General features: G+C 36.6%; 1 protein-coding gene across 2 annotated transcripts in view; it reads right to left on the bottom strand.

Annotated features, from left to right (window-relative positions):
• ST18 (ST18 C2H2C-type zinc finger transcription factor) overlaps positions 1–15325 on the bottom strand; it is a 173632-nt gene that overhangs the window by 56514 nt on the left and 101793 nt on the right. For both annotated transcript variants that reach the window (XM_076329720.1, XM_076329721.1), the window contains exon 3: positions 14220–14250. In XM_076329720.1, coding sequence (XP_076185835.1) covers positions 14220–14250 — 31 coding nt within the window. The remainder of the gene's footprint in view (positions 1–14219; positions 14251–15325) is intronic.

The following is a 15325-nucleotide window of genomic DNA, read 5'->3' as shown; positions in this document are numbered from 1 at the left end:
GGCTTCTGTGTTGTTTCTCTGTTTATGGATAGAGGATAACATGAATATCATATTAAAGGTCAGAATCACAATGGTATAAGTGTCCTTGGAAATGATGCCCATACAACAGACATCAGGGATGGATGTAGTGTGGACAAATATGCATAATTTATTTCTAAGAAAATACAATCAAGAGTTTCTTAATTCATATTTGTGAACGGCAGTTCATACCATTCATGTTGTTTCAGGAAAATTGAATAAATGACAAATGTTTGAAAACCCTTCACACACAATTGTTTTTATCAACCAAAACCTTCACTAGGTTTGCTTTTGATCTTTCTCATTTATTTGTCAAGCTTCAAGTTTACCTCCAGTAGCTATTGTGAGAGTGTTTAGAACAAGACGAATTTCCAGTACTTAATTCCCCTTTGATGAAGATACAGCTGTTTCTTACACAACCATGATTAACAGATTTTTAGGTGGATCATCTAGTATGTTCTCCTGTGCAACCCAGGCCACAGAACTTCATTTAGCTCTTCAGCTTTAATCCCGTAATTTGTCTGACTGTTATGTATCTTCCAGTTAAGGGAAAACATGGTAAGACAGTAAGTTGATTTCTGTATTCTTGCTCACTAAGTACAATCTTTTTCTAGTAACATGATGCTATAAGCCCACCACTGTGGGTTGGCACAACTGCTATTAAACATGTTGGGTTTTCACCACAACTGTGAAAGATAGCCCAGCTCAGATGTTAGCAGACCACAGTCAGGACCAGTGCGGGGGTACTGCTGCCACCTTCCACCTGCAGATCTGCTCTGGGAAATGAGAGCACGAGAATCCCACTTGACTGTAACCACCACAGTTTACAGCAGTAAATCAAAAGCTGCTGCATCAATGTCAGGACAGGAGGCCCACAAATCTGCCTGGAAACACATTGCTTATGTTAGAAAGTTTCTCCTCTATGAAAGACTGATGCATTAGCTTGTCCTTATCCTACCTTTTTCTGTACACAAGCAGCCACTCTCCCAGATTTCCTGTACAGTTCCCATCATTTTAAAATAAGTGAATACATGATATTCAACTTTAAGTAAAATCATTCCTGACGCCTTCCACTCTGATTACAGGAAGATGACAAAACGCAGTTGTTGCTTCTTTCCTAGGAAGTGTAAATTGCTCTCCATAGGCAGGGAAGAGGTTTTTCAGCTCCAGCAGAATACACTCTTGCTTTTGCTGGTGACATTTTAAACTGCTGGTTTTGAGTTTTAACTGGAGTCTATTAGTTTGCAAGAGTCAGTTTAAAGATCTAGCTATTTACTAGCATTTCCCCTTCTTTTCTACTTTACAGTGCTTAAAAGTAAAATTGAAAATAAAACCAGAAAAAACAACTTCACAAGTGGTAGCTTTTTCAAGTACTTACACATGATTTGTTAAGTATTTGATAATGGACACTAGGCATTTAACTACTATGAAAAGAATATATTTATGCCTTTGTATCATTCATGGCATGTCAAATTCACCTTTGTCTTAAAAAGTTTCTATTTCTCTCTTTTGCTTATGTACATGCGCACACACACACACATGTTAGCACAGATTTGTCAAGCTGTAGTTTGTCAAATGGTAAACCTATAATTTAGCTTCTCTATTACTCATCTCATAAATTCAACATCTAATAGTTTTGTTGCTATTTATCAATGGCCTGCTTGTTGTCATGGAACACTGATTCAGCTGTCAAGGTTATTTGGTAATCTGAGGCTCATAAAACAAGAGAAGCTCTTTTTGTTATGAGCCCAAAGCCAATATATGTTTCCCCCCACCCCAATTTAACTGTACTTAAATTTTATGAATAATAAATCATTTTAGTACTATCTATAATGAGCAGATTTTTTATTATTATTTTTTTAGCCAATGACTCAGTTGCCAAAAACAGTCTTGTGTGAGTTATCATAGTGCAAGCCAAGAGGTTAAAATCTAAGACATGTAAGAACTGGTTGTATGTGTTGAGAAAAACCCCATGATAAATCTTTCATATGTATTTCATACCTAAATATTTTGGGAGGGAATTTACTAGGTCCTTCTTTTTCCTTTATTTCTGCTCAGAATACCTCTTGGATGGTGTGGGCAGACGCTGGTAGTATACAGACAGAACAGTGCATTGGCTCCCTACCAAAAAACAATGCCTCAGAAGAAAGAGAGAAGTTTTAAGCCGTCCTAACCATATACAGCTTTTCCTACTGCTAAAAATTGTCATGCTCATCTTTTTTTTGTAATTGGTTCATCTAAAAGTGGTGTGTTTGTCAAGCCTTTAACCCGACCTTTAACCACTTTGTAGCCAGCAAGGATTTTTTGTTGTTAATCTGTTGGCAAGACTTTCAGTTCTCTGGGGATTTTTTTCTTTTCTTATTCACAGCAGCCTGCATATTGGTAAAGCATGATAACAGAGTGAAGAATTGCCATAGTGGGTAAAACCAGGTGTACGTTCAGCCTGACAACTGGTGTTTACTAATGCTTGTAATGGATGCCGTGTAAAATAATGAGAACAGAACACACTGCATCTCATGTGCATTCCTTAGCTTCAGGAAAGAAAATAAATGTCTTTGAATATCAAAGCACTTACAATTATTGTCTAACGCTATTTAAGGAGCCCACTCCTCATGTGAGTTTGTGCAAGAATAATTAATGAAACATTTTGGTTTGTGGAGAAAATAATTTTAAATTGCCTTTTGATTGTTTGCTTAACTATACTACAAAAGTAAGCATTAGACTATTGAATTACACTGAAAGGAGACATCATCTTCTGATCTGCAGAACCATTTGACTTCACACCAGTAGTTACAAGGAGAAGGTTAGCCTAACTACTCCTTAATCATATTGTGATTAAAGATGGTGCCAGATGCTTTAGACATTGATCAAGTTTTGTTCACAAGCTTGCAGATGCCCTAGGACACTGTGGAAGTCAAATACTACATTTTCCTTACAGGAGGGAAGAGTTGGTATTTGAAGATTCAGGGACACTTGCCACTCACAGATGAACCAGTAGCTCACAAGTGTCTGTCATGGTTGGGCTTTCTTCTAAGAATTTTAAGACTGTACTGAATCAGAGGTACCTAAAAGGAACAGAAATTCTGAAATGTCTCCCCACCTTAGTCCTCTTCTATGTCAGCTTGTTCTCTAACAAACAGATGAGCTCGATTCTGTCTAACTCCCTAGCACAATGGCTTCCAAAGTTTTAGGCTATAGCTGAAAGTATCTGGTCCCCAAAAATCACACAAAAATCCTGAGCTCCTTATAAGCTGATGATGGACAGGAGAAATTACTAGCAATGGGTACAGAAAGGGGATGATCCGCTCCTATGACGGATCGCATGTCAGTTGAAATGACATTGATGTTATTGTTTACATCAACCATGAATGCTGGGGGTTCATGAAAGGAGCTGGAATGTCGGAGTCCAAAGAAAGAGAGTGTTGGTAGTCTGATCACTGCAATTGAAAACCTGAATGAGTGCTGTTAATTACAGCAACTTCAGATGGACAACAATGGTTGGGGAGGAAGGTGGAGAGTGACTATGACTCAATTGTTTGCTTTGTCTTCAGGTTAAGAGAGTCAGATTTATGTTCCCTTTCCTTAACTAACCCTCTTTGTTTGCAAAGTGTGCATGTAAATTTTATAGCTCAGTGGAAGTGAGAGTGATAGTGTTCTCAGCTGAGGTTGCTCTAAAAGTGAGAACAGACAGAAAGAAGGTATTAATACACTGGCTCATAGCCAGGAGTTGGAGTCTCCACAGAAAGACTGAAAATCCACAACATCAGTCAGGTCTGCAAGGACTGGGGTGGTGTTTCCAACGCCATGAAATTATTTACTGGATATGAAAGAATTCACATATTCCAACTATATACAAAGACAAATCCTAGATTCAGAAAACTAGATAGAAGCTACTTTTTAAAGACATGGATTAGTCACAGATTTTATACATAGAGAGAGAAGGATGTTTTCTAAAAGGAAGAAAGTAAATTGCACCACTTCGGACCATGGATACCAGAAAATAAAATCTACAAAGTTTATACCTCGGAAAAATGACAACTAAACAGTAATTCCATTTACTGCATTCCGTTCTAAAATCCATATAGGTGCTAGATGCAAAACTAAGCAAAGTCTCTCAAAGGACGTAAAGAAAATGGCTTAGTTATTAAATAAGGATTTCTTGATCAATCTCAAGATTTTTTTTAAGGAAGATATTTGATGAGATGCTTCTCATCAGTGAGAATGGCAGTTCACGAGAAGACTCTAATGACTTCACCCTATCTCTGCACGCTTTAACTCTCATTCTTAGAAAGATCTGTAAGTTTTACAATACCTTCTATCTTGTCTGCTGTATGGACTACATACATTCTCAGGATTTCTACAACACCGTATTCTGATGCTCCATCCTGAAATATACTTCCCATTTCCAAACATTTTTCTACTATGAAATGAAAAGTATGCTTACAGATGTTTTGTATGTCCATTAATTTCTCCCTGAAGAGTAGAACATGCTGGAGCACGGGTTAAATGAAATGACCATTCTATCCATCTAAAAAAGTAAAAGTGAGGAAGGTTGTGAATTGTCAGGTGTGGGGAAATTGCACATGTCCAGAAGCAACTGCTTGCTTTACAAGTTATAGGTGGCAACACGCTGACTAGCTGAAGGACTCCAAGGAGTAAGACTGTGCAACTGAGAAAATAGTAATCAAGGGTTGAGCTACAGTTCATTGACAGTCTAAGATTGAGTTAAACCAGGGAAAAAAAAAGTTTTCTTTCTAATTCTTTTAAATGATTCTTAAAAGTATTAAAATATATTCAAACATCATACCAATGAAAACTTATGGCTTTATGTGAAAATATTAAAAGAGACCCCTTGTTAACAGAACTCTGATGTGAGTTTCTACAGATGAAATTTTGCAGGCTAGTCTCAGAAAAGACCGCTGAGTTCTCAGCACTGACAAGAATTTAAACATGTATTTGCCCTGATTGCTAATCTGGAGTCAGAGTTATTGACATTAATGTTATCTTGTATTTTGAAAAGTAAGCCAAGCCATAGGAACTTCTAGACAATCTACAACATTTGGACTCCATGACAGAGTGTATTGTATTTCACAGATTCAGCCTAGGTGATGAAAAATAGTCTGGAAAATAGGTCCAGCTGGGAATTCCTGAAAAATTATTTTGGAGAAGATTCATCAGGTAAAAGTAATTTCCTTCCATCAACATTTTTAAGCATTAAAATTGGAAGAACTTAAACCAATAAAATGTGTCCAAAAAAATTGCTCATCGTTTAGACCTGGTGAATTGGCTGTAATAGAAGCTCAGAACTAGCACAACTTACTCCAATGATAATTGAAGAAAATCTGACTGTTTCTCATTTTTTAATATCACACACAACACAAAAAAATGCATTTCACCCCTTTCTAACAAACCTGTACACTTGGCTTACAGGTTGTACCTGTGAAAGGGACAGGGGTTTTTCCTGTGCACTGTAGCAATCATTCCAGGGTTAAAGGGCCTTCTACAAGTAGAAAAGTTTACTGCCATACACGGGCAATGCTCTTTTTCTAAAATGCCAGAGTTGTGAGAAGTTCAGTCCAGGGTTGAACCCAGATGAAAGGAATGCACATGGGGTATAGATGGGAAGAAAGATAAAAGGGAAATTCATATTTATGAACACTAATATAGAGCAAAATAAGCTCAGTAACTTGGGGGTATTAAAGTGTCTGTCTATATACACAAATGAAAGGTTTAGCTAGGAAAAAAGGAACAGAACTGGACAGATAATAATGTGGAGAAAATATTGTATCATAACTGAAAGCTGGCTGGAGCATGATATTAAAGGATATATTTTATTTAAAAAAGACATATAAGAAAAGCAAAGGAGCTGCTATAGCCTTGTTGGTGAAAGAGGATTTATTAACCCCCATAAGAAGAGGCTGGGGAGAAATGGGTAATGGTGTTGAGTCATTATGTACTGAGCTTGGAGACGTTTCAGACAGTAAACTATATGTTATAGGCCACCTGACCAAAAAGAACAACTAGACTGTGAAATGATTGAACAAATAAAAAGAAGCACGTAAAAAGAGTGGAGCAATGGTAAGTCAGCAATAACATAGGAAAAGGCATGCAGTTATGGTGAAATCTACCCATGCCTGAAGCTCACTGTGATGCCTGAGGCTAAAGGACAATGATTTCAGGCTGCAATAGGCTCATGAAATGGCTTTTTTTTAAACCTCTTTTTTTTTTTTTTTTAAACTCTATTTTACTATTTTAGCAGGGCTCTCCCACAGGTAAGGCAACTCGGAGAAGAACAGCACAGATTTAAATTCTCTTCTTTGGTTTTCTTGTTTTCAGTTTACAAGCTTGTAGGAACATAAGGATATTCAGATCATATAAGAAATAACACACATAAGCCCTCTAATTGAAACACTATGTTAATGAAATGGATGACTTCTTCACAGTATCATTCCATAGCTCATAGATCAAGAACTCTATATGGCTAGAGTTGTACATTTGGATCCTTTTCTAACAGGTAAGTTATTTTTAGTAAAAGCCAGTTTGGAGGAAACTTAATTCCTAATATGTGGAGCTCAAGAAGTTAAACTCAGTAATATGAATGAATGCCCAAGATCTGGGCCAAATCCAGCCTCCCTAGCCTCTTTTTCATTTACTCACTCAATCTGTCCAGGTTCAGTAGGTCAATAAATTCCAGTGGGATCCAAGCCAAGAATTTGGCTTAGAATGGATTAAGTTTCTAGGCAAATCTACAGATCATCCACACAACCTTTACATCCAGAAAGCCTTGCATGTGAGTAGTCAACCTGCTAACGTCAGTAAATGCGTAAATAAAAAGCATACTGCTAACTACAGTCTGGCTGGAGAAGACGTAAAGAAGATAAGCTTTTTTTTTGACAACAGACAGTGGGACTGTAAGCAATTCATTGTCAGGAGCCAGTACCTCCCTTTAATGTAGCAGGAGGTCCTGTGGCTGCATTCTTTTCCTTTCCTTGCTATCTCCAGGCTGTCCACAGTCTGTTTCGGCTTGTTTTTGCTTGGCTGAATCCACCCTTGACATCAGTCAGACAGGGCAATTCAACCAGCCATAATATTTAACTCATGATTGATATATATGAGGCAGAAGTCACCAGTTGGCATTTCAATCTCTATATGGCTTGCAGTCATCTACAGAGAAAAGATCTGCCATAAGAGGAAACAACCATTTGGGGCTATAATGTTCTGATACATTCTGTCATCCAGCAGAAGGCATTAAGGCATATGCAACTCTAAATTCCTGCGTAGGGTTGGGAGGATAACATTTACTGTGTGCTGATGAACACAGAAGTTGTGATGGGGAAGACAACGACTCCTGTAATATCATAAATAACGTACAAGTTTTAGTTCAAGGCAAGGAACATTTTAAGATGCAACAAGCTCTCAGGTAGAAAAAAACCTGCAAATAGCTATCTGCCAGTCTAGCAGCTGCAATTAAAGTGATGTGGATTTGACATATATTATAAAACTAACTATTACAGAATAGCATATGTTGAAACTAATTAATCATTGTTTTTTAATATATTAAATAGAGGTTTTAAGTAAAAAAATTGTAAAACCACAATCAAATAAAATAACAAAGAGAAAAGAGACACTGAGACTGAAGGTGTTGGCTAGAAATGAACATAGTAGATGCTAAAATATAATATAATATGCTAGAAACTCATCTAACACATTTGTTATTGAAGATAGCTATAAAAGTCACCTATAAAGCAAATGCACATAAAGTATCAACTAAAGCAAACTAAAATGGAAATCTGAACATGAAATACAACTTTTAAATGTTCAAAATAAATCCAGGAGGAAAAGGTAGAGGTCACAGTGCATAGATCAAAAGGTTTTAATATCTACAGGAATTAGGCAAAGGGTTCATCGTAATTAACAGCTCCAACCATGGGTGTCTCAAAGGAGTATGAGATACAGATCCTATTTCAACCATCTTAACAGTTATTCAGAACAGTTCACTAAATAGTTAAGTCAAATAACTGTCAACCTCAGGGTTACCTGCAAAATGTTAAAGTCATTACTTGTGGTCGCCCAGAACTATATGGTATTATTTCTCTTCACAGAAACAATGACAATGTTTTTAAGAGTGGAGGTTCTTACTACCTTTTATAATCTCATTCAAAGAATGACATTTTAATGGGAAAAAAAAAAAATATTTGATATTTTCTATACACCAGTTCCAAACATTTTATGCAAACCTTAACCCACTCACATGAATGTTTGAAAGTAGAAAACTTGAGGTGGAAAATGCTTGAATTTTGAATATCTTTCTGTGTGTATTTGTTTCTTGTTTACTGTTTCTTGTTTGCTAGTTTAACAGTACTGAAAGAACAACCTGTTTCTGAAGTATGAAAGCATATGGGACTACAAAAAAGGCAAAAAGCCTGAGGTCTATCAATTCATCAGAGCTCTCGGAAAGGGAGAGGAGAAGAGGAGAGGAGGGAGAGGCAGAGTGAAGGGAGAGGAGGAATGACAGCACTGTAGATTTCATAATTTGATGGCTAATTAGAGGGGGACTGAAAGATGAAGGAGGAAAAAAGGGAGGAACATAGACATGACAGACCTATAAATTTGATTGCCATTACAATCTACATTAATGCTTGTTTTATTAGTTGTGATGAGAATGGTTGACATACATGTTATAATAATAAGGACAGGTGAATTCCAGCACTATTACCTTATTAGTTCTGTGACCAGCATATACTTACTTTTGGCTCACAGTAAACTGCACCACGTACTGATTGTTCAGTGTTTGTTTATGCTTGACTGTTCAATGTTTTTTGTCAAATTTGTTAATTTTTGTCAATTACAAAATCATTTTTCCTTAGCATAAAACATAGATTTCCACAGATTCTTTGAGGGGAGTACTGACTAGCATGCCAGCCTAAATTCCTTAAGAACCTAGCAGTGTTGTCAGAAAAATAATAAGAAATAAACAAGATCTATTGGGAATTTAAGAAAGTATGATTGATGACAACATGACAGCCTTGATTATACCAGAAATCATGGAGTAAGAGGCAGAGGTTAATATTTTCAAAGCCCCATAACCATTTCAATTTCTACAATGGCTAGGGCAGGGAGGAAGTTCCTTTTCCAAGCTGGAGAGCAAGCAGTAGATACTCTTAACTCATCATTCTGTTACCAGACCTTGGGAATAGGTACTCTTAAGAGTAATGCCCATTGTTTAACTGAAGATTAGTTATCAATATAAACAGTGTGACACAGATCTTTGTCTCAGGTGAAATGCCTAATCTAGATGTATCATGAAGAAATATTTGAATGAGAAGTTGGCACAACTCCGTCCCAGCCAGTTAACATCATAGGGAACACTGGGGAGGAGAGCTGGGAATGCATGCTGTCAACACCCAATCTTCAATTGCAAAAAAAGACTTTTTGTCAAGCTCAGACATGTCTGCACAAAATCAGGATAAATATCCTGGCAGTAGATATAACTATTGACCATCTTCATTTAGCATTTACTACTAAGTCTATTTGGACTCAAGGACACACTTTATTTCAGCAGAGCATGTTAAGGACTGCAAGGGTGGCAAGTGGCAGACAGATTAGTCACGAGGAAATGCAAGAGTCCACCTCAGTTCTATTCCAAATGTGCTTATTCAGGATTATGTCAAATGTGCTTTTTCCCAGCAGTTTCCAGAAAATCTTGAGTCTATGACCAACTCCTGTGGAAACAGAAGCCAAGCCCAAAGGACAAACCTGACAGTTTTTCCAGATGCAGGCGAGGAACAAACAGCTTTCTCAGTCTCTGTCTCACTTTTAAGCAGTGCTATGGCATAAGAGTACTGTGAAGGTGATAGCTACACGAATCAATCATAATCTCAATTCTTACTGAGGAACATCTTTGAGACTTTTTGTGTGATTTTGTTTCATGTGCCCACTTCTTCCACCATCTAAATACTGCTTTCACCTCTTTCTCAGGTCATCTGCCAGACTACTGCTTTCTTTTCATACAAATACTTCTTAAAAACCTGCTTATTTTGTGAAGCTCACAAAAAGAGTTACCAATGAATCATTCCTTTTTAAATACAGCTAGGCATGCACAGTCCTTTTCTTTCATGCTCTGAACTTTTCCCGAGAGGCCAAATCATCTTCTGTCTATCAAACTGTCTACCATCATTCCATTACTGTTTGAAACTAGAGTTCAGATATAATTGGATACATATCATCTACCGGTACTTAGAGGAAACCAGCAAAATATTCAGGACTGTAGAATAACTAACTACTTCAGTTAGCAAAATGCTTTTTAGTATGCTGTCAATACTGTTATTTATACTGACATACCTCTTAAACGTTTTGGATAAAGTTAAGGAATACATTTTAGTAACATAAACCTTCTGAAATACTTCAGTACCATTGATTGCAGGGTTGCTTTGCCGGTTTCTCACCCTCCTAATCAAGAGACAGCAGCAAAGGGTGAAGTGTCCAGTTACTCCTATCAAGAGACATCCAGACAGCTCTGCTCTATTACTTCTCTCTCTGCTAAAACATTCAAGATACTCATATCTCTATACATTCACGCTGAACAGTTCAACTTATCTGAATATCTAAAATGTCTCACAACATCTGGAACAAGAGTTCCAGAGAAGAAGTAACTTTCCTTACTTCTGAAGAAATGGTCCTTTTGAAGAAATGATCCAACACTACAAAGAGTAAGGGGAAGTGTAACTATTCCCACCAAAGAGCAGGACTGTTCTCCATGACTTGAAACACCAGTGCCGTGTGGAGTCTTCATTAACTATTAGTGACAGAAGCCAGAAAGACTTGGTTTCATCTGTATCTAACCCAGAAAAGGTACCCTTTCTATTCAGATATGGACTTAGCCAAACTGATCTATGCTTTTGTAATCCCATGTTTGAATCGATCCAATTTGCTTTTCCTTGGTCTGACCCAGATGCCACTCCATAACCTACAGATGGTTCATCGTACTGTATCCCATCTGTTAAATAGAACAGAGTAATGAGAATACATCACACCAATATTCCTCACTTCCCTTTGGTTTTCATTCTAATCCTGAACACAGCTGAAGGTCTTGGTCCTTTCGGTGGTCCATGACTAAATCATCTAAGAGAAGACCTCTTCTTTCTTCTTCTTGCAGAAGATGGATACAACAGAGATGTTAAGCCCGAAAGGTGTCAGATTCAAACTTGAATGTATGGGACAGAGATCTCCTGGTTTCAGCACTCACTTCTACCACATATTGTGTTTTGCTATGTTTAGGTTGTGATAAAAGATTCACCTCTTCCTGTGGGTAGTTTACCTACCAATGAAAACACCACAGCAATACATTCCTAAATTAAAAATTAAACCATGTTGTTCATAAGTAAGTAAGACTGGAAGAAGAAACAGTTCTGTTTTGAAGGACTTACTAAGTTTAGCATATTATACTTCAACACTATAGCATATACAGTAGACATAGTAAAAAAAAAAAGTCATAAATCTGAACTAATAACACAGCAGTATTAATAATATTCATGTGTAAATAAAATTATTTATATGATGTTGAAATTTGGGATTCTGTAAGGCATATAATTACATTAAATCAGTGCAAGTTTGACACTTAAATAGGAGCTGTGTATAGGTGGTCAGTATCTGGAAGAAAAGTACTGTCCTCTGAAAACGCAGTGCAGTGCAATAGAATTTTTAGTTATTTTACTAAACATAAAAGATTAAAACCCAACTTGGCCCTTAAGGTGATGCTTTTCTGAAAATATACATTTTATGCAGAAATGTGGTCCTATTTCTCAGGAAAAGATGGATGTTAGCAAAACCATTAGCCAGATTTCTGGGTGAAATCCTGGCTTTCTTGAAATCAGTAGATTTTTTGGCATTGAATTCCATTAAGCAAGACTGCAACCCCTGAAATTTAGAATAGAGAAATTTTCATGCATTGTTGAACCTAATTGGTGATTGTAACTCTTTGTTTTGCTTTTAATTTATTTCATTCTCTACTTTTGTGAAACACAACTTGCAGAATAAGAAAAGGCTAACAAATACTCTAGAACAAATCAATGTTACAAAACTAATAACAATACAATATGAGCATGTAAGCTTATGTAGTGCCTTTCATGTAGAAGTATCCCAAGGCACTTTGTAACAGAAACTCAATAAGGAGTGCAAAAGTGCTTTGTCAGATAGGATAAGCCAGGGGAAAAGGGGAAATTAATTAAGCATGGATTTAAATTTCTCAGCCAACACAGCATTTAGAACCTTGGTCAGAAAAGACAGTGGTTCCAATATCTGTATCCAGGGAACACAACAGACTATTTCAGTCTTTAATTCTTGAGGAATGTTCAATAGTTTTTCCACAATAATATGGGTATGAGTAATAGGAATGAAGTTCATAGGCTACACTTCCAAAAGGCAGCCCCTGCCTCTCTTCCTTTAGTTTTTCATAAACAAATAGATTCATAAAAGTTGATCACCTGACTTGTATGCCAGTAAAGCCACTTGACTGCGGAGATACCCAATATGGAATTTGGTGCTGTAGAAATTACAAATACCAAGTTAAGGACTGGGCAATGGCTTTGTTGGCTGTTTAGTTCACTGTTTTAAAGCAAAGTATGTTTCTTTATGGAGGTAGTCCACACCTCTGACAGAGAGAGTAATCTGTTACACAGTAGTTCCGAAGACAACAAGCATTTCACAGGGAAAAGCAAAATTGCTTGGGAAAAGCTATACTAATTGATAATGCATAAATTACAGCTTCCCTGATGTTGCAGAAACTTGCACATCCTCTATTTTTCAACATTTTTCTTTTAGGAACACATGGACCATCCTCATTTTTGGACGACTGCCTCTTCGGATTAATGCATCCTTCTGGTGCATAAATTAGGGATGCACAGAGGAAAAAGGAGACACACTAAATCTCAGGAAACTGAAGCCATACAGAAAAATGAGGTTCACAGTAGAGCTGAATGAGTGACTCGCCATGAATAATTTATCCAAAAAGTTAGCCTCCACTTCTGTTCATGGAATATCTCGAAGCAGCTTATAATTTCCTCAGTTTTATTATAAAACAAAACCTTAAAATATTGTATGACTTCACTGTAAATAACTTCCTGTAAATATCTCATGTCCTATCTTAAGAGAGAGTGGCATTTTGATTGATCAAATAAATCACATGATGATGTTTCTGTTCCCTAGACGGATGAACCCACAAGCACATACTTCAGATGCCTGCTGTGGTTAAGAAAGCAGCTCAGTAGGATGTGATGAAAAGTGAGTGTAGGCAAAATAAATTAATTTAAGAAAAACTCTTAAGAGTTTTTGCAAAAATGTTTTCAGTATTTATATTGCAGCTGTAGCCCATTGTACTTTTCATTAATAACTTTAGGAATTTGAAGCTACCTGCAAATGTTTTCCTTGGGGAACATGAAGAGTGAGCTTGTCCCAGGGAAAACTTGAATTTAATGGTACATGTTCTTTTTTAAAGATTTGGTGCTGAATAATGTACCAGTCTTTCCAAGGCTTGTTCTAAGCTCTTGGACTAGTTATTAGGAGTTGATGCACACATTAGTAAGATTAAAGTAGTAATGTTAAAATTTTACTAGATTATTGGTGATCTGAAATATCCTTGCAGAATTTATGATTTTGAATGGACTGCCATGCTTTATGCAAATTTGAAAAGTACTCTCTGCTATTTCAGTAAAATGTGGAACCTCAACAAGTACTTGAGGAAGAATGAACCATTAGCGTATTTAGAATTCACAGTAGTATACAGAGACTATCAGTTTTATGAAAGGCATCTAGCAAAACCTTACAAAGGTTAATACCTCTTAGAATGTTCATATGTTAAAATACTATAATACTTACTACAGGAAAAAGAAGACTGAAGACTGATCAGAAACTATACTCTTTTGTTGTGTGCCCTGACACAGGCTGAAGATAAAAACAGCATACCAGAATCCTGCCCACTTTGCATTACTTTTGGTTATGCTTGCATAATTAATGCTAACATTTTGCTTTTAATTTTGGTATATTTAAAAAGTGATTCTGCATCAAGTACCCTTTGTCAGATCTATGCTAAATCTCTACATAATGCATCATTTGCTGGATTCCCTATCTTATAGCAATACAATTGTATAAATTTATTGATTTAATCAGAAAATAAATCTGAAAAAATAAACAAAATGAGTTCTTACCTGAGCTCTTGAGCTATAGAGTCCACTTGAACTGTTAATAAAAGCAGGAAAGAATGAATTAGTTTACACTTCCAGACTTGTGCTTTCTGTAACCTTGCACCTGCCTATCTGTGATGACAGAGGAGCGGCTATCAAAACACAGGTGATAATTTCAGGCTAACCACAGGATTGTAGCTACTAGTGGCAAACGTTAACTGAACATATAATCCTCACAGTTATTTTAGGATGCGTAAAACCTGGAGTATGATGTTCAATGGAACAATAAGAAAAATAATAAGAAAAAAATAAAAGTAAAAGAGAAGGCACTTGTTTTTATGGAAAGTAGAATGACAAATCTCTGCTTTTTCTGAATTTTAATTCAATTTGGGAATGATGAAGGCCGGTGTTTACAAATACCTGCCCACACAAGGATATACAGCATATTGACAAAGCCAACAGGTGGTTCTAAGGATGACTCATATTGCACCAACAACTTTTGTTGTTTCACTTCTGGGAAAATGTTCCTGATCTATTAATTCCTACAGATGTGTGTGCATGTGTATAAAAAATATAGAGAAAGAAAATCCGTAAGTTTTGAAAATGTGTTATTAGCTTTTTGAGTGGAAAGGTTATGAATCCCCTACTAAATACAATTAAACTCTGCTAAGCCAGCCAGACTGTTTTAACTCACAGCCCTGACTAACAGAGGAGACGTGCTCTAGTGCTGAGGTATGAATAACTTCCCTATTCAATAACTTTGTTCAAGTCCTCTGTTCTGGTACTTTTGAAGTATATATTAATTTTACATTAATTTCAGAGAACATTACTGAGAGATGCATCAAAGATTTGATATGACAATGCTTATGTTTTTTAGAAAAAACTGTCTGTATTTATCCTCTTGTCTGTGGGCAGTTTGTGGCACTCCCACACACTTCCTCTGTCTTTTCCTAAGTGAAATCTAGCACTTTTCACCTTTTTGGCCATTTGCAACTAGAGAACTAAGCCAAACCACACTTCAATTTTTCATTCTGACCACAGCTTGAAGCTGAAGGCACGATATTAACAATCCAGAACTACTGAGTTGTGACAATGAATCAGACTAGTCTGTTTTGCACAATCCTGAGAGT

This window comes from Aptenodytes patagonicus, chromosome 2 (assembly GCF_965638725.1).
Source record: "Aptenodytes patagonicus chromosome 2, bAptPat1.pri.cur, whole genome shotgun sequence".
Lineage (NCBI taxonomy): Eukaryota > Metazoa > Chordata > Aves > Sphenisciformes > Spheniscidae > Aptenodytes > Aptenodytes patagonicus.
Note: the sequence above shows the minus strand (reverse complement) of the source record. Positions and strands in the feature narration are given on the sequence as shown.